Here is a 19,737-nt window from a genome sequence, read left to right as displayed (position 1 = left end):
TCATGAGGGTGGGGCCATCAGGTCATGAGGACATGATTCATGTTCTTATAAAAAGAGGAAAGCACCCCCCTACCCTACCCCACCCCTGTCATGTGAGAATGCAGTAAGAAGACAGATGTCTGCAAGCCAACAAGAGGGTCCTCACCAGAAGCCAGCCATGCCAGCACCCTGCACCCTGGGCTCAGCCTTACAGAACTTTAAGAAAATTAATTTCTGCTGTTTAAGCCACCAGTCTACAGTATTTTGTTATGGCAGCCCGAGCTAAGACTGTTTCTTCTTCCTTTTCTCAACATGACTACTAGGAAATGTTAAGTTTTATGTCTACATAGAGTTCATGTAATATTTCTGTCAGCACTCTTCTAGATGTTCCTTCTACCAGGGCACTGTGTGCTGCACAGCATGGGGGTTATTCCAAAGGGCAAGCCAGGAGCCGGAAAAAAACGGCATTCCTGAAGCCAAAGCAACAGGAGGGTCAGATCTGCTCCAAACTGGGCTTGGGGCAGCTCTTTTCACAGTTCCTCACAGGTCAGGGACTGGCTGGTGTGACCACAAGAAATACCTAGTGACCCCCGCCTTCCTCCCTGGGGAGGAACATAGGTCCTTACAGTATGACTCTGATTGCCCTGGCAGGGTACACTGTTCAGCACTGTCCAAGCTAGGAGGCTGAAGCAGAGGAAAAAGAAAGGAAATACAGTCCTTCCAGGGCCCTGATGCCACCCTGCCCTGCCAAGTGGAGGGAAGCGTGAGATCAGTACTGCCCAGATCCCAGGTCTGAAGCGGTCTTGCCTCGGGAGGAAGCGCTCCTAAAGGCCTGGACTAGGAAGGGCCCCAGCACTTGCAGGGATCAGGCACCCAGCGGGTCTGGAGGCAGCCAAGTGGGCTGCTGTGTGCCTATCAAGTCAGCCTGCTGCCGCCCTCCCTCTGGCAGACCAATGCCTCCCTTTTCACCTCAGAGCCGCCCTCCTTGGAGAAAAGGCATCCCAAAGGGAGCAGGACAAAAACGAGGAACAGAAGTCCAACACGACCACCTCTTTGCCTCCAGCACACAGGAAGCAGCTCCAGGAGAGCAGCAATGCCCCCTTCCATAGGTGCTCAGGTGCCAACTGGTCTTCTGGTCTCCGCACTCAGACTGCGAGAGCGCTACTACCCTACAGAACTCACTCTTTTTCGGTGTAAACTAAGCCTCACCACGACGCAAAGGAGATAGAACTCCGGTGGGAATGGGACGGAGATCCCAGATCCCCACCCCCGCAGCAGCGCGGGGACTCCAGCCCCGCCCCTGCACGCCCGGCCCCGCCCCTCACGGGTTTCCCAGACTCCAGGCTGCTGCTACCGTGGGCGGCGGGGGACCCGCGCTGCATGTGTAATGGGGGCTGGGAACAAAGACGCGCAGGACCCGGCGGCCGGGTACCAGCAGCCCCGACCTTCTCGCCAGCGCCTCAATGCCCAACTCCCCACGCTTCCCAGGACTGGCCAAAAGGCCGTCCCGGCGCGCCCGCCGGGGTTAGGGGTACCCCCGCACCACTGCGAGAGGGAAATCGGTGCTTGGGCCTTAGGGGAAAAAAGCTTTCCAAGCGGAACTCCGCTTGTTTACGCCAGCACCCACACACCCCCAAGCACACAAGCGCTGGCCGAACACGTCCAACCCCACGCCCGTGGTCGCCGGCGAGCTAAGTGCGCGGGTCACTCACCCCGCCACGTGCCTCCCGAAGGCCCGAGGGAACAAGGGACCTGTTGGTGTTCCATCTTACCCCCTCTCCGCTCCCAAGTGCCCAAACAAAGCGGTCCCGCGAAGCGACCACACTCCACAACCGGGGCCAAAGACAGGGAAAGAGGGAGCAGGTGGGAGCCAGCACCAACAGTCCGCCGGGCCGGGAACGCGACGCAAACTGGTAGTCCGGGATGCAGGGGACTCCCTGGGCTGCGCGAAGCCGCCCCCTTCGCTTCACTACACTTAGTGACTCTGAAGGACGTGCAACCCTCCCCGCATGCCGCTGCTGCTGCACCTACAATCCTGCCGCCCCCATGAGATGTGCCCACCCGCTTGGCCCCCTTCCCCACACTCCGGTTTTCCTCACTCTCTCCCTGGGTTCCACGCGCCCTCGTAGCCTGAAGTCCGACTCTGAGGCTCCGGGTCCCGGCCCCGATCGCAGGGGCGCGTCTAGGAACCAGAACCCCGCAGAATGACTGCACAGACAAGACCATGCCCCCAAGACCTGCGAGCTGGGCACCCGGCGCGCCCCCAGCCCCGGCCCCGGGAGCTGCGAGCTGAATGCAGGTGGCGCGGCGACGAGGCCGCGGGCCCGCCCTTTGTTGGTAAACACCGCGCGGCGCCAGAGGCCAGCCCCGCGCGCCCTCTCAGCGTCCCCGCGCCGCGCCCCGTTCTTACCCGCGCACAGCGATCCCCAGAGGAGGGCGAGGGCCGCCCAGGGCGCCGTCATGTTCCGCGGCGCCGCCCCGCGCACACCCGGAGCCCGCGGGCAGGGCCGCACGGCGCTCCCGGGGCGCGCAGGGCCGGGCGGCGGCTGCGCTCTCCTTCCCGCTCCTTCCTTCGGTCTGGTTCCCCGCGCGCTTCCTGCGCCTTCGTCCCCGAGCAGTGCTCGGTCTCCAAGGGCCGGTCGGCGGGGCCGGGCTCAGGGCAGCTGCGGGCGGTGCAGGCTGCGGCCCGGGCTCCGGGGCGACGCGGGGGCCGGGGGGCGGCGGCGGGGCACGGGCCGGGGCGCGCCCGACTCAGGCATAGCGCGGCGGGGCTGGGCCCGGGCCCCCGGCGTAGGGGCCGAGTCCGGAGGGGCCATGAACGGGGGGAGGGGTGGGGGGAGGGGAGCTGAACCGAGTCCAAAATGGCTCCGGAGCGGCGGCCACGGAGCCGAGCCAGCGGGGAAACCCGGATGTTGGATACAAAGAGGCGGGCGGGCTGCGCGGGGAGGGGGAGGGGAGGCGGGCCCTCCGGCCGCGTGGTCCGCGCCCCCCTCAGGGGCGGGGCCGCAGAGAAACAACAACACGGAGGCCCCGCCCCCAGCCCGTGCGGTGTGGGAGGGCGCGCGCACCAGCCTGCAGGATGGCGAGGCGGGGCGCGCGGAGAGAGGTGCTACGAGTGGGCTCCTGACCACCTTGGCTGGGAGCCTGTGGCCATTGCACAAGTGCACGGCACGCTGGAGCACACGCTCCTCACGCGTGCTACCCTATGTAAGGTCTGACCGCGCGGAGAGCGGCATGGTAATCTCTGTGACCTGCACGCACACCCCAGAGGAGTTCCTGGAAGAAACGATCAACCCCTGCAGCGGGCTTCTAACTAACCTGAGACATTCTTCTATTGTTTCTTATTCGGGCCTCAACTGACAAGGCCGTTGGACTTTGTAACGGAGCTTGGCCACACTCATGACTCCAGACTCTACGACCCCCTCCCAGCTTTGCCAACCTCCTGACTCCACACCCTAGGACCCCGTCCCAGCTTGCAGAACACCCACCACTAACTGTAACTTCTGTAGCTTTCCGCTGCCCACCCCAAACGTGTAAAACCAACTCCTATCCCACCGCCCTTCGCTGAGGCCCTTTTCAGCCTCAGCCCTCCTGCACCCAAGTGAATAAACAACTATATGGCTCACACAAAGCCTGTTTGGGAGTGTCTTTATTCAGAGCGCGCGTTTTAACACCCTACAACCCCGGAATGAGTGGATAGCCCCGGACTCTGGTCCAGACCCCTCCGCACCTTGGATTCCGCACCTGTGCAGTGAGGGACACAGTGAACCATGGGAAAGTCGGATCTCTATTGATGGGCGAATTCAGTGGCAGAAAGAGGCTGACTTCCCTGAATTGACAAGCGGTCCCCCGTCTGCAATCCCTTGCCACACACTCAAAGGCACAGCCAGGAATCCTTGGGAGTGGTGATTTAAACCCAATCAAGTGAGGGAGGGGGCGGAGTCCCGCCCCTCCATGCCCAGCGGGTGGAAAAGGGCGTCGGGCAACCTGCTTGCCCTCCCTAACCCCATCTTGTCCTCAGCAGTTCCTGACGCGCGCCCTCAGCTCCCCGAGTTTCAATCTGCGCCTTCAAAACTTCTTAATTGCCTCAAGAACCCTGCAGTTGGTGATCTTTTTTTTTTTTTTTTTTTTTTTGAGACGGAGTTTCACTCATGTTACCCAGGCTGGAGTGCATGCAATGGCGCGATCTCGGCTCACGGCAACCTCTGCCTCCTGGGTTCAGGCAATTCTCCTGCCTCGGCCTCCTGAGTAGCTGGGATTACAGGCACGCACCACCACGCCCAGCTAATTTTTTGTATTTTTAGTAGAGACGGGGTTTCACCATGTTGACCAGGATGGTCTCGATCTCTTGAGCTCGTGATCCACCCGCCTCCCAAAGTGCTGGGATTACAGGCTTGAGCCACCGCGCCCGGCCCAGTTGGAGATCTTGTCTAGCACATGGTTTTGCTGTTTTCCTCACCTCCAACTCCCTCCTTGGGAAGCCATCCTTCTCAGGCTCAGATTCCACCCTCCTTGTCAAACCAGAACTTTGGAAGGTCGTGATGGGGCTCCCAGCTAAAGAGGGAATGACTATCATAGCTCAGGGATGAGGCTCCGAGATCCTCAGATAACTTTAGTAATCCTCTGTCTTCTCTTGACTTGCCACATCCTTGCTTGGAGCAGGGCAGGAGCACTGAAAGGGAGGTGGCACCTGGAGGTCTGGGTCACTTCACTTTTCTGAGCGTCAGTTTTCCCATATGCAAAGTGAAGAGGTTAGACTCCTGTAGGGCTGAGTGCCCCACCGGCTCGTGGGGTGAGCCTTATGCTGTGCTGAGGCGCGGGATCTGAGAAATAAAAGAGACAGGACACAGAAGTACAAAGAAAACACAGCTGGGCCCAGGGAGCCACGCCACCTATTAGCGGAGTCAGGCAAGCCCCTGAATGTCCAGAAGCATGAGTATTTACCGTGTGTAGGTTAGGGGACAGGGCAGTGAGTGAAATCATCTTTAAGGATAGTGATAGGTTTGTGAGCAATAAAACATGGGGTCCACCCCCATTAGGTCACCTAGGCCAGGAGGTGGACAGTGCACAGCAAGGGGCCCATTCCCATGAAGGCAAGGGCCATGTGCAGTAAGGGGTCCACCCCCATGAGGTCACCGAGGCTTGAAGGTGGGCCGTGCGCAGTGAAGAGGGTGCAGTGTGCAATACCTCTATCTACGGGCAAGCTACTAAGATTTTTTTTTAAATAGAGACGGGGTTTCACCTCCTTGGTCAGGGGGGTTTTGAACTCCTGACCTTAGGTGATCCACCAACCTCCCAAAAGTGCTTCTTAGTAGCCTCCCAAAGTGATACTAAGAAGATTTATAGGAGGATGCTTTAAGTCACATAGCAATGACAGAGCTGTCAAGGTTACCACCACCTTCTGGCAGCTTCCAATGGGTTCTATGGGAAGATGCTTTTTGAGCAGCACAGTAGCAAGAGCTGATAAAGTTCACAGTCACCAAGGTGGATTGCTGTTCTGAAGGCAGCCTTCCACAAGAACTAGAGCAAGGTCCTACAACTCCTTTATCAGGAGGACTGGCTCTTGCCCCAAGCCTGCCATTCAGCGGGTATCTTTACGATACTGAACGCTGCCGCCTGGGCCATGTTCTTGTCCTGGTTTAACTGTTTTCCCTTAAATCATGCTCTGCACTGTGTCTGCTCTAGGCATTCCTCCGATTATAAGCTTCTTATTCCTTAATTCATGCTCTGTACTATGTCCACTCTCGGCATTCCTCTGATTATGAACTAAGATATAATTATAGGCATATATGTAGGGAAATATTCTTTAGGCACTCATACTATCAACTACTATATGATTATATATAGAGGATTATATAAAGGGATTCTTCAAGCCCTAATTCTATAAACTAATATATGATTATGTAAAGGATTATATAAAAGGAAATAGCTGAGTAGTAACACTATAAAGTGAGATATTCCTCAAGCCCTAACTGTGCCAGCGTTCTGCTTAGCTCTCATTCCTTGGTGCCTATATGGGGGCTTACCCACAGACTTCCTCAGGGCTTTGCATCTTCTTAATGGCAGAAACCTATTCAAACACAATATTTTGTAAATGTTCACTATAGGCAAGGTGAGCTAGCTCACACCTGTAATTCCAGCGCTTTTAGAGGCCCAAAGGCACTTGAGGTCAGGAGTTCAAGACCAGCCTGACCAACATGGTGAAAACACGTCCGTACTAAACAATACAAAAATTAACTGGGCATGGTGACGCACACCTGTAGTTCCAAATACTTGGTAGGAGGCTGAGACAGGAGACTCGCTGGAACCTGGGAGGGAGGTGGAGGTTGCAGTGAGCCAAGATCGGGCCACTGCACTCCATCCTGGGTGACAGAGTGAAACTCTCTCCCAAAAACACAAAAGTTAACAATGGAATGTATATTGTTTTGACTGACACTGAAATAGTGTCAACTACTCCCGGTCACCAGAGCACCAGGAACACCTCAAGGACCACACTTTGAAGGCACTGCCCAGAAAGATTTCTGAGTCTTTAAAAGTCCCTTCCAGTTCTGGGAAATCCTACGTGAAAAATGATGGCCCCTGCTTGCTACAATCCCTACAGGTGACCTATTATCTAAGCCCTTTAATGCAGGATTGAATGCTATGCGACTGTGTGCCAAGCAAGAAGCAGTGTTGTATGGGACACCCTAGCTGTGTACAAGGTATCTTGTAATACCACAGGAGGCCACAGTGATAGACTGTGATAAGGGAAGTAAGTTCATATCCGGTTTAAGTGTCTTTTCTAGGGAGCATAAATCATTATCTCCATTCCAATATGGACTGGAAGTATCGACTTGTATCCATGTGCCCAAAATTAGATTGGCTGGTTCCACCCTTCTATGCCATGCCAGGTCCAGTATCACAATAAGGGCTGAGTCCAAGCTGCCCAAATACCTGTGTTTTCCACTCTGACCTGTCTGGGAACTCCAGATTTATATCCAGCTGCTTACCTGACAACTCTATTTGGTACCCTATCAGCATCTCAAATGTGACCTAGCCAAAGCAGAATTCCTCATTTTCCCCATAAATCTACTCCCGTTTTCCGTCTGAGTCAATGGCATAAGCAACTACCCCACTGCTCAAATCAGAACCTTATGATTCCTACTGAAACCGGCCAAAGAGTCCCACATAGTTGCTTTTGTTTTTGCTTTTGAGATGGAGTTTCGCTCTTGTTGCCCTGGCTGGAGGGCAGTGCCATGATCTCAGCTCACTGCAATCTCCACCTCCCGGGTTCAAGCAATTCTCCTGGTTCAGCCTCCTGAATAGCTGAAATTACAAGCATGCCACTATGCCCAGCTAATTTTCGTATTTTTAGTAGAGATGGGGTTTCATCCTGTTGGCCAGGCTGGTCAACTCCTGACCTCAGGTGATCCACCTGCCTTGGCCTCCCAAAGTGCTGGACTATAGATGTTGACCTTTCTGCGGTTAAAACTTGAAACATATTTGTTTTATCTGAGTTCCTTCCTCAGGAAAGGACCTTCAGGCCTCTCACAAAAAGTATTTATCAAAGAACTGAAACCAGATCACCCTCACTAGACGCTGGGCCCCTCAGTCACCATGATTGCTTTCTTGGTCCTCCCATGCTCCTGTTTTCTTGCATATTGTTACATTTCTTTCCTGCTATATAAACCCCTGGTTTTAGTCGTCAGGGAGATGGATTTGAGACTGAGCTTCCATCTCCTTGGCCGCAGCACCTGATTAAAGCCTTCTTCCTTGGCAATCCTTGTCATCTCAGTGACTGGCTTTCTGTGTGCCCAGCAGCAGGACCTAGACCAAACCCCTGGTGTTTCAGTAACAATACTCAATCTCTCCTATATCCAATCCATCAGCAAAATGGCCTCAAAAGGGTATCCATCACCAGCTACTTTTTCCCATGTACATTACTACAACACTGTCGTATCTGGACTGCTGTAATAGCGGTGAACTAGAAGGGATCTTAACTGGTTCTCTTAATTCATTTTTGCCTTCAATAAGTCTTCCATATACAAGCGAAGTGAATTGCCTGCTGACATTTTGATCACGAGCTCATCAAGCAAATACTAGGCTGGTTGAAAAAGGTGATAATGGATATCTGAAAAACAAGTTCGATTTGGGTTTTCCATTCTTTTGAACAACTACAAAATTGCTGAATACCACATTTGATATCAGACATGGGGTTACCAGAAACTGAAAGGCAAAAAAAAGCCTAAAACCCCAAATGTCTTCTGTAGAATTTATGTCAGTGAGCTCTGCATTAAGGCATTTGATATGTGAGGACCATTCTTCCCTGGCTTCCCCACTCTTCAACAAGCAAGACTAGAAACCAGGGAATTGAGAGAATCAGTTGAACATTACATTCTTTGTGGGTAAGCCCCCCATATAGGCACCGAGGAATGAGAGCTAAGCAGAACCCTGGCACAGTTAGGGCTTGAGGAATATCTCACTTTATAGTGTTACTACTCAGCTATTTCCTTTTATATAATCCTTTACATAATCATATATTAGTTTATAGAAATAGGGCTTGAAGAATCCCTTTATATAATCCTCTCTATATATACATATAATAGTTGATAGTATGAGTGCCTAAAGAATATTTCCCTACATATATACCTATAATTATATCTTAGTTCATAATTGGAGGAATGCCTAGAGTATCAAGCTCATGGACGAAGATGGAAAACTATAGCATTATAATAAGACTTGGTATCTATTTAATTATAACGGATTCTATTCAGGGGTTAAATACATCAGTTTAGCAAGATAAACTTTTAAAGTAACCATAATTTTTATAATGTTATTTGGGGGTTTCTTCATTTCAGAAAATATAAGTGACCTCAGCCTCTCTCAGCTTCTGAGAGGCCCCGGTTAGACATACACTGTAAAGGGTAATTTAGGCATAGCAATATTGCATTAAACAATTACATGATAGTACCATTCGCAGTGTATAATTGTGGTGGAGGGGGGGGCAGTGCATGCTTTCATTGGTAATACAATTCCCCTGAGACTTAATAAGCTGTCTGTTATTCCCTGGACGTAGTTCTCAAAGTGCTTTATTTCTTTGCCTTATTTATTTTCTTCCTGGACCTCATACTTCTCCCTGTGCCCTTCTCTTAATGGTGGTTACTTGAGGTCAACTAAATGAATTGGCTTGAGTAGGAAGCTTACACTCTCTACCTCTCAAGAGAGATTAGATTGTGCTATACTAATGGAAAAATCCCAAAACCTTAATGGCTTAAAACAACAAAATTTATTTCTTTCTCAAGATACATGTCCATGGGAGGTCAACAAACAAGCTCTACTTGTTGTAATAACTCAGGGGCTCAGACTAAGAGGACTACCTTTTGATGCATGCTTCTACTATTGCAGACACGTGGGAAAGAGAGCAGGGTAAATTCCATTCTGGCTCTTAAAACTTCTACCAGATTCTGGGAAGATGATGGTTCAATTGTTGGCTGCATTGTTTTTGAATCTTTCAAAATCTTCATATCAAAACACAGAGTAAGCTAGGCATTGTGGCTTATGCCTGTAATCCCAGCACATTGGGAGGCTGAGGCATGAGCATCACTTGAGTCCAGGAGTTCAAGACTAGCCTAGGCAACATAGTAAGACCCCTGTTTGTTAAAAGTAAATAAAAATAAGGCTGGGTACAGTGGTCCACACCTGTAATCCCAGCATTTTGGGAGGCCGAGGCAGGCAGATCACAAAGTCAAGAGATCAAGACCATCCTGGCCAACATGGTAAAACCCCATCTCTACTAAAAATACAAAAATTAGCTAGGCATGGTGGCACATGCCTGTAGTCCCAGCTACTTGGGAGGCTGAGGTGGGAGAATCGCTTAAATCCAGGAGGAGGAGGTTGCAGTGAGCCGTGATTGCACCACAGCACTCCAGCCTGGGTGACAGAGTGAGACTCCGTCTCAAAATAAATAAATAAATAAATAATAAAAATTTAAAAATAAATAAATAAAAATTTAAAACACAGATATTTGTCTTTTGTGCCTGGCATATTTCACTCAGGATATATCCAGATCCATCCACGATGCTGCCAATGATAGGATTTCATTTTTTAAATTAAAATTTATGAGACAGGGTCTCACTATGTTGCCCAGGCTGGGCTCAAGCTTGTGGGCTCAAGCAATTCTCCTTCCTCAGGCTCTCAAAGTGCTAGGATTACAGTCGTGAGCCACTGTGCCTGGCCAATTTCATTCTTTTTAATGGCCAAATAATATTTCATTGTGTATGTATACTACATTTCCTTCATCTATTCATCCAGTGATGAATACTTAGGTTGATTCTATATCTTCCCTATTGAGAATAGTGCAACCATACACATGAATGGAGGTATTCCTTTGATATATTGATTCCTTTTCCCTTGGGTAGCTATCCAGTACTGGAACTGCAGGATCAAATGGTAATTCTATTTTTAGTTTTTTGAGAAATCTCTATACTGTTTTCCATAATGACTGTGCTAGTTTACATTCTCACCAACAGTGTATAAGAGTTCCCTTTATGGTCACATATGGTGGCATATGCCTGTAATGCTGGCACTTTGGGAGGCCAAGGAGGGAGAATTGCTGGAGTTCAGGAGTTCAAGAAAGAGTTCAAGACCATCCTGGACCAACATAGGGAGACTCCGCCTATATCCACAGAAAAAAAAAAAAAAATCAAAAAATGAGCCAGCTGTGGTGGCTAACGCCTGTGGTCTCAGCTCTTCAGGAGGCTGAAGTGGAAGGCTCACTTGAGCCCAGGAGATGAAGTCTCCACTGAGCCATGACTGTGACACTGCACTCCAACCTGGGCAACAGAGTGAGACCCTGTCTCAAAAAAAAAGTTTCCTTGTCTCTGCATCCTCATCAACATTGTTATTTTTTGTCTTTATAATAGTAGCCGTTCTGGCTGGGTAATAATCTCATTGTGGCTTTGATTTGTATTTCTCCAACGATAAGTGACATTGAGCATTTTTTCATATGCTGTTATCCACTGTATGTCCTCTTTTGATAAATGTCTATTCATGTCCTTTGTCTACTTTTTAATGGGATTATTTGGGATTTTGCTCCTGTTCAGTTGTTTGAGTCCCCTGTTGGATGAATAGTTTGCAAACGTTTTCTCCCATTAAACAGGTTGTTTCTGTACTCTGTTGATTGTTTCTTTTGCTGTACAGAAGGCCTTTCGTTCAATAGAGTCCCATTTGTCTATTTTTGTTTTTATGGACTGTGCTTTTGAGATCTTAGTCATAAATTCTTTGCCTAGACCAATGTCTAGGAGAGTTTTCCCTAGGTTTTCTTCTAGTGTTATCATAGTTTCAGATCATGAATTTAACTCTTTAATCTATTTTGTGTGTTTTTTGTTTTGTTTTGTTTTGTTTTTGGGACAGTCTCACTCTGTCACCCAGGCTAGAATGCAGTGGCGTGATCTGGGCTCACTGCAGCCTCTGCCTCCCGGGTTTAACTGATTCTCCTGCCTCAGCCTCCCAAGTAGCTGGGACTATAGGCACATGCCACCACACCCGGCTAATTTTTTGTATTTTTAGTAGAGATGGGGTTTCACCAAGTTAGCCCAGATGGTCTCAATCTCCTGACCTCGTGATTCACCCGCCTCAGCCTCCCAAAGTGCTGGGATTACAGGTGTGAGCCACCACACCTGGCCTGGTTTGTGGGTAACCCCCATCTGGGCACTGAGGAAGGAGAGCTAAGCAGATCCCTGGCACAATTAGTGCCTGAAGAATATCTTAGTTTATAGTGTTATTACTCAGTTATTTCCTTTATATAATCCTTTATATATAATCATATATTAGTTTATAGAATTAATGCCTTCACTTCAGACTTGGGAGCCAGATAAAAAATAATAATAAATAAAAGAAAAAAGAGAATTAATGCTTGAGGAATATCCTACTACGCAGTTATTTCCATATATATGTACATATACACAATTATATCTTAGTTCATAGTCAGAGGAATGCCTAGAGCAGACACTGTACACAGCATGAATTAAGGGATAAACAGGTATGCATATATAAGCATATCTTGCTTATAGTTGGAGGAATGTCTAGAGCAGACACGGTGCAGAGCATGATTTAAGGGAAAAACAGTTACACCAGGACAAGAACGTGGCCCAGGCGGCAGCGTTCAGTATCGTAAAGATACCCACTGTGTGGCAGGCTTGGAGCGAGAGCCTCTCCTCCTGATAAGGAGTTATAGTACCTTGTGTCCAGTTCTTGTGGAAGGCTGCCCTCAGACCAGCAATCCCGTGAGCATCCAAAGGCTTAAAACCCCTCCGGTATAATCACGCTTTGGTGACTGTATAACTTGTCAGCTCTCTAGCTACTGTGCTGCTCAGAGCATCCTCCTATAGAAATCACTGGAAGCTGCCAGCAGCAGGTGGCTGTAGACCTGGTCTGCTGACTCAAGAGCATCCTCTTATAGAATTCCTTAGAAGTAGCCTGCCCCAGACAAGAGATATTGTGCACTGCACTCTTCACTGCGCACGACCCACCTCCTAGCCTCAGTGACCTAATGGGGGGGGGTGGACCCCTTGCTGCGCACTGCCCACCTCCTAGCCTAGGTGACCTAATGGGGGGTGGGCCCCTTGCTACACACTGCCCACCTCCTAGCCTCGGTGACCTAATGGGGGGGTGGACCCCTTGCTGCGCACTGCCCACCTCCTAGCCTAGGTGACCTAATGAGGGTGCACCCCTTGTTTATTGCTCACGTGACTGTCTTGACCCTATTACTGTCCTTAAGATGACCTCACTCACAAGATCTTTCCCGTCTTGTACCCAATAAATACAGATGCTCCTGGATGTTCGGGGCCTCGCCTGTCTCCGCTCATAGGTGGCGTGGCCCCCTGAGCCCAGCTATCTTTTCCAGTCCTTCTGTGTCCTGTCTCTTTGCTTGTTGGATCCTGCACCTCAGCACAGCGATAGGAGACACCCCACGAAGCTGTAGGGCTGTGACCCTACATGGTTTTTGTATATGGCAAGAGATAGGGGTCTGGTTGCATGTGACTACCCAATTTTCCAACTATTTATTGAACAGAGTTTCCATTCCCCAATATAAATGCATGTCAGCTTTGTCAAAGACTAGTTAGCTATAAATATGTGGCTTTTTTTTCTGGTTTCTCTATTCTGTTCCATTGGTCTATGTGTCTATTTTTATACCAGTATGATGCTATTTTCGTTACTATACCCTTGTAATATACTTTGAAGTAAGGTGATGTGATGCCTCCAGCTTTGTTCTTTTAGCTCAGGGTTGCCATGGCTATTTGGGCTCTTTTTGGTTCCTTATGAATTTTAAGATTGTTTTTTCATAATTCTGTGAAGAATAATGTTAGTATTTTGATAGCTATCGTGTTGAACCTGTAGATTGCTTTGGGCAATACGGTCATTTCAATGATATTAATTCTTCTGTCCCAAGACGATGGGATATTTTTCCTTTGTGTCTTCTTCAATTTCTTTCATCAGTGTTTTGGAGTTTTCCATGTAGAGGTCTTTCACCTCCTTGGTTAAATGGGTTCCTAGGTATTTTACTTTATTTTTTTGTAGCTCTTGTAGATGGGATCGCCTTAAAAAAAAATAGAGACAAGGTCTTGCTCTGTCACCTAGGCCAAAGTGCAATGGTGCAATCAGCTCCCTATAGCCTTGAACTCCTGGCTCAAGCAATTGCCGTGCCTCAGCCTCTGAGTAGCTGGGACTACAGGTGCATGCCACCACACTTGGCTTTTTTAATGTTTTTTAGATAGAGTCTCACTGGAGTGCAGTGGTGCTATCTCAGCTCGCTGCAACCTCCTGGGTTCAAGTGATTATCCTGTCTCAACCTCCTGAGTAGCTAGGACTACAGGCACGTGTCACCACACCTGGCTAATTTTTGTATTTTTAGTAGAGGTTTCACCATGTTAGCCAGGATGGTGTCAATTTCCTGATCTTGTGATCTGCCTGCCTCAGCCTCCCAGAGTGCTGGGATTACAGGTGTGAGCCACCGTGCCCAGCCTTTTATTTTTATACGGGGTCTCACTATGTTGCCCAGGCTGGTCTTGAACTCCTGGCCTCAAGTGATCCTACTGCCATAGCCTCCTAAAGTGCTGGGATTACAGGCATGAGCCACTACACCTGGCTGGGATTGCCTTCTAGATTTCTTTCTCAGCTAGATCATTATTGGTGTACAGCAACACAACTGGTTTTTGTACATTAATTTTTATATCTGGCAACTTTATTGAATTCATTCATCAAATCTAAGAGTTTTTTGATGAAGTCTTCAGGTTTTTCTGGATATAGGATTGTATATCATATTATCAACAAACAGGGATAATTTGGCTTTTTCTTTTATAATATGGATGTCTTCTCTTTCTTTCTCTTGCCTGATTGCTCTGGCTAGGATTTCCAGTACTATGTTGAATAGGAGTGGTAAAAGCAACTTGACTTGTTCCATTTCTTAGAGGAAAGGCTTTCCACTTTTCTCCATGCAGCTGTGGGTTTGTTGTATATGCCTTTTTTTGATTTGAGGTATGTTCCTTCATTGCCTAGTTTCTTGAAAGTAACATGAAGGAATGTTGAATTTTACCAAACGCATTTTCTACTTCTATTGAGTTAATCATACAGTTTTTGTCCTTTATTCTGTTGATATGATGTATCATGTTTACTGATTTGCATATGTGGAACCATCCTTGCATCCCTTATATAAATCCCACATGATTGTGGTGTGTTATCTTTTTGATGTGCTGTTGGATTTAGCTTGCTAGTATTTTGTTGAGGAATTTTGTCTCAATGTTCATCAGATATATTGCCCTGTAGTTTTCTTTTTTGTTGTGGCCTTTTCTGGTTTTGGTATCAGGATGATGATGGCCTCACAGAATGAGTTAGGGAGAATTCTCTCTTCTTTGATTTTTTGGAATAGTTTTTAGGAGGATTGGTATTAGTTCTTTTACATTTGGTAGAATTCAGCTGTAACTCTATCCAGTACAGGGTTAAGAAACTTTTTATTACTGTTTTAATCTTGTTACCCATTATTGGTCCGAGTTTTCTATTTCTTCCTGGTTCAAACTTGGTAGTTTGTATGTGTCCTGAAATGTATCCCCTTCATCTAGTTTTTCCAGTTTGTCTGTGTATAATTGTTCATAGTAATTGCTGATGATCTCTTGCATTTCTGTGTTACCAGTTATAATAGCTCCGTTTTCATTTCTGATTTTGTTTATTTGGTTCTTCTTTTTTTCTTGGTCAGTCTAGCTAGTGGTTTATCAATGTTGTTTACCTGTTTGAAGAGCAAACTTTTAGTTTTGTTTATCCTTTGTATTTATTAGTCTGTTTTTCGATTAGTTCTACTCTGATCTTTATTCCTTGTCTTCTAATTTTGGGTTTGGTTTCTTCTTGCTTTTTTAGTTCTTTGAGATACATTGTTAGATTGTTAACTTGTGATCTTTCTTTTTTTTTTGACATAGGCAGTTACTGCTGTAACTTCCCTCTTTGCACTACCTTTGCTATATCCCACAGATTTTGATATGTTTCATTTCCATTTTCATTTGCTTGAAGAATTTTTTAAATTTCCATTTCAGTTTCTTCATTGACCTAATTGTCATTCAGGAACATGTCGTTTAATTTACATACATTTGTATAGTTCCCAAAGTTCCTCTTGGTATTGATTTCTAGTTTTATTCCATAGTGGTCTGAGGAGATACTTGACATAAATTTAATAACTAAAAAATTGTTGAGGCTTGTTTTGTGGCCTAGCATATGGTCTATCCTGGAGAACATTCTGTGTGCTGATGAAAAGAATCTATATTCTGCAGTTGTTGGATAGAATGTTCTGTAAATGTTCATAAGGTTTGTTTGGTCTGAAGTTCAGCTGAAGTCCAATGTTTATTTGGTAATTTTCTGTCTAGATGATGTAATGCTGAAAGCAGGGTGCTGAAGTCCCCCACTATGATTGTATTGCAGGCTATCTCTCTATTTTGATCTAATAATATTTGCTTTATGAATATGGGTGCTCCAGTGTTGGGTGCATATATGTTTAAAACTGTTATATCCTCTTGCTGGATTGATTCCTTTATCATTATAAAATGACTGTGTGTGTTTGTGCATGTGTACATGCATGTGTGTTTATATGTGTTTTACTCATCTTGACTTAAAGCCTGTTTTATTTAATATAATAAGCATAGATACTCCTGCTCTCATATGGTTTTGGTGTTCATGGAGTATCTTTTTCCATTTATTTACTTTCAGACTATATGTATCTTTACTGGTAAGGTGAATTTCCTGTAAGCAACATACAGTTTGATCAACTTTTTTAAAAAGTGTATTCAATCAGTCTGTCTCATTCTGTCACCCAGGCTGGAGTGCAGTGGTGTGATCTCAGCTCACTGCAATCTCTGCCTCCCAGGTTCATGTGATCCTTAGCCTCAGCCACCTGAGTGGCTGGGATTACAGGCACATACCACCACACCAGCTAATTTTTGTATTTTAGTAGAGATGGGGTTTCGATATGTTAGCCAGGCTGGTCTTGAACTTCCGACCTCAAGCAATCCACCTGCCTCGGCCTCCCAAAGTGTTGGGATTATAGGCATGAGCCACCACACCTAACCCCAGTCTCCATCTTTTTAGTGAAGAATTTAAACAGTCTTCATTCAAGATTATCACTGATATGTAAAGCTTTGTTCCTATCATACTGTTAATTGTTTCCTGGTTGTTATACATATTCTTTGTTTCTTTTTCACTTATTGTCATTGCAGCTTGGTGGATTTCTGTAGTGGTACTATTTGAGTTCTCTTCCATTTTTGTGTGATTGTTTTACCAATGAATTTTATTGTTTTATGTGTTTTCACGACATGAATACCCATATTGCTTATTGCTTCTAAGTTAGGGCTCCCGTGGGTATTTCTTGTAGGACCAGTCTAGCGGTAACAAATTCCCTTGGTATTTGCTTATTTGAGAAAGACATTTTTCCTTCATTTATGAGGGGTAATTTTGCTGAATAAAGTATTCTTGGCTGCCAATTGTTTTCTTTCAGCACTTTGCATATATCATCCAATTCTCTTCTGGCCTATAAGGTTTCTGCTGAGAAATCCACTGTTAGTCTCATGGGCTTTCCTTTATAGGTAATAGATGCTTTTCTCCTGCTGTTTTTAGGAATCACTCTTAATCTTGGACTTTAGACAATCTGACTATAATGTACTGTGAAAGAGATCTGATATGGTGTGACTGTGTCCCTACCCAAATCTCATCTTGAATTGTAATAATCCCCACATGTCAAGGGCAGAATGAGGTGGAGATAATTGAAACATGGGGCTGGTTTTCCCCATGCTGTTCTTGTGATAGTGAGTGACTTCTCACAAGATCTGATGGTTTTATAAGGGGCTTCCCCCTTCACTTAGCGCTCATGCTCTCTCCTGCTACCCTGTAAAGAGGTGCCTTCTACCATGATTGCAAGTATCCTGGGGCCTCTCCAGCCATGTGGAACTGTGAGTCAGTTCTTTTTTTTATAAATTACTTCTTTTTTTTATAAATTACTTAGTCTCAGGTGTTTCTTCATAGGGGCATGAGAACAGATTAATACCGTAAATTGGTACCAGAAATGGGGTGCTGTTATAAGGATACTCACAAATGAGGCAGCAACTTTGGAACTGGATAAGAGGCAGAGGTCAGAATGGTTTGGAGACAGGTAAATGCAGGCAAGTTTGGAACTTCCTAGAGACTTGTTGAATGGCTTTGACCAAAGTGCTGATAGTGATATGGACAATGAAATCCAAGCTGAGGTGGTTTTGGATGGAGATGAGGAACTTTTTGGGAACTGGAATAAAGTTGATTCTTGCTATGCTTTAGCAAAGGCTTTAGCAAAGAGACTGGCAGCATTTTGCCCCTGCCCTAGAGATCTGTGGAACTTTGAGCTTGAGACAGATAATTTAATGTATCTGGTGGAAGAAATTCCTAATTGCTAGTGTTCAAGAGGAAGCAGAGCACAAACGTTTGGAAAATTTGCAGCCTGATGATGCAATAGAAAAGAAAAATCCATTTTTCTGGGGAGAAATTCAAGTCGACTGCAGAAATTTACCTAAGTAATGAGAAGCCAAATGTTAATCACCAAGACAATGGCGAAACTCTTTCCAGGACATGTCAGAGAACTTCACAGCAGCCCCTCCCATCACGGATATAGAGGCCTAAAAGGAAAAATGGTTCTGTGGGTCAGGCCCAGAGCCCCTCTGCTGTGTGCAGCCTAGGGACTTGGTGCCTCACATTCCAGCTGCTCCAACCATAGTGCAGCTTGGGCTGTGGCTTCAGAGGGTGCAAGCCCTAAGCCTTGGTAGCTTCCAGATGGTGTTGAGCCTGAAGGTGCAGAGATGTCAAGAATTGAGGTTTCGGAACCTCTGCCTAGATTTCAAAAGATGTATAGAAATGCCAGGATGTTCAGGCATCAGTTTGTTGTGGGGGCAGAGTCCTCAGGGAGAACCTCTGCTAAGGCAGCACAGAAGGGAAATGTGGAGTTGGAACCCCCACACAGAGTCCCCACTGGGGCACTGCCTAGTGGAACTGTGAGAAAAGAGTCACCATCCTCCAGAACCCAGAGCGGTAGATCCATTGATAGCTTGCACCGTGCACCTGGAAAAGCCTCAGACACTCAACGCCAGCCCAGGAAAGCCAGGAGGGCAGATGTACCCTGCAAAGCCACAGGGGTGGAGCTGCCCAATGCCGTGGGAACCCATCTCTTGCATCAGCATGACTTGAATATTAGAAATAGATTCAAAGGAGATTATTTCAGAGCTTTAAATTTAATTACTGCCTTGTCGGACTTTGGACTTGCATGGGGCCTGTAACCTTTTTGTTTTGGCCAGTTTTTCCCCTTTGGAACAGGTATATTTACCCAATGGCTGTACCTTCATTGTATCTAGGAAGTAACTATCTTGCTTTTGATTTTACAGGCTCCTAGGTGGAAGAGACTTGCCTTGTCTCAGATGAGACTTTGGACTAGGACTTTTGGGTTAATGCTGGAATAAGTTAAGATTTTGGGGGAACTGCTGGAAGGTGATAATTGTGCTTTGAAATGTGAGGACATGAGATTTAGAGGCGCCGGGGTGGAATGATGTGGCTTGGTTGGCTGTGTCGTCACCCAAATCTCATCTTGAATTGTCAAAATCCTCATGTGTGAAGGGCAAGACCAGGTGGAGATAATTAAATCCTGGGGGCAATTTCCCCATGCTGTTCTCATGAGTTCTCACAAGATCTGATGGTATTATAAAAACCTTCCCCCTTCACTCAGTGCTGATTCTCCTGCTGCCCTGTCAAGAGGTGCCTTCTGTCATGATTATAGGTTTCTTAAGTCCTCCCCAGCCTTAGGGGAACTGTGAGTCAATTAAACCTCTTTTCTTTATAAATTACCCAGTCTTGGGTATTTTTCGCAGCAGCATGAGGATGGACTAATACAAGACCTTTTTTATATTGTATATCCCTGGGGATCACTGAGCCTCCTGTATCTGAATGTCTAATCATCTTACTACACTTGGGAAGTGTAATGGTTAATACTGAGTGTCAACTTGATTGAATGGAAAGATACAAAGTATTGTTCCTGGGTGTGTCTGTGAGGGTGTTGCCAAAGTAGATTAACAGTTGAGTCAGTGGACTAGGAGAGGCAGACCCATTCTCAACCTGGGTAGGCACCAACTAATCAGCTGACAGCACAACTAGAATAAAGCTGACAGAAGTTGGAAGGACTTGACTTGCTGAGTCTTCCAGCCTTCATCTTTCTCCTGTGCTGGATGCTTC

At 46.7% G+C, this 19,737-nt stretch overlaps 1 protein-coding gene across 1 annotated transcript in view; it reads right to left on the bottom strand.

Moving 5' to 3' along the window:
• Positions 1-2,799, bottom strand: part of ACVR2B (activin A receptor type 2B) — a 38,541-nt gene extending 35,742 nt beyond the window's left edge. Inside the window, exon 1 of the mRNA XM_032270543.1 lies at positions 2,390-2,799. Within this exon, the coding sequence (XP_032126434.1) occupies positions 2,390-2,441 (52 nt within the window). The 5' untranslated portion in view covers positions 2,442-2,799. The remainder of the gene's footprint in view (positions 1-2,389) is intronic.
• Between the last annotated feature and the right edge of the window lie 16,938 nt (positions 2,800-19,737).

This window comes from Sapajus apella, unplaced genomic scaffold, assembly GCF_009761245.1.
Source record: "Sapajus apella isolate SASKATOON/1434 unplaced genomic scaffold, GSC_monkey_1.0 scaffold4, whole genome shotgun sequence".
Classification (NCBI taxonomy): Eukaryota; Metazoa; Chordata; class Mammalia; order Primates; family Cebidae; genus Sapajus; species Sapajus apella.
The sequence above is the reverse complement of the archived record's forward strand: the minus strand, read 5'-3'. Positions and strand labels throughout refer to the sequence as shown.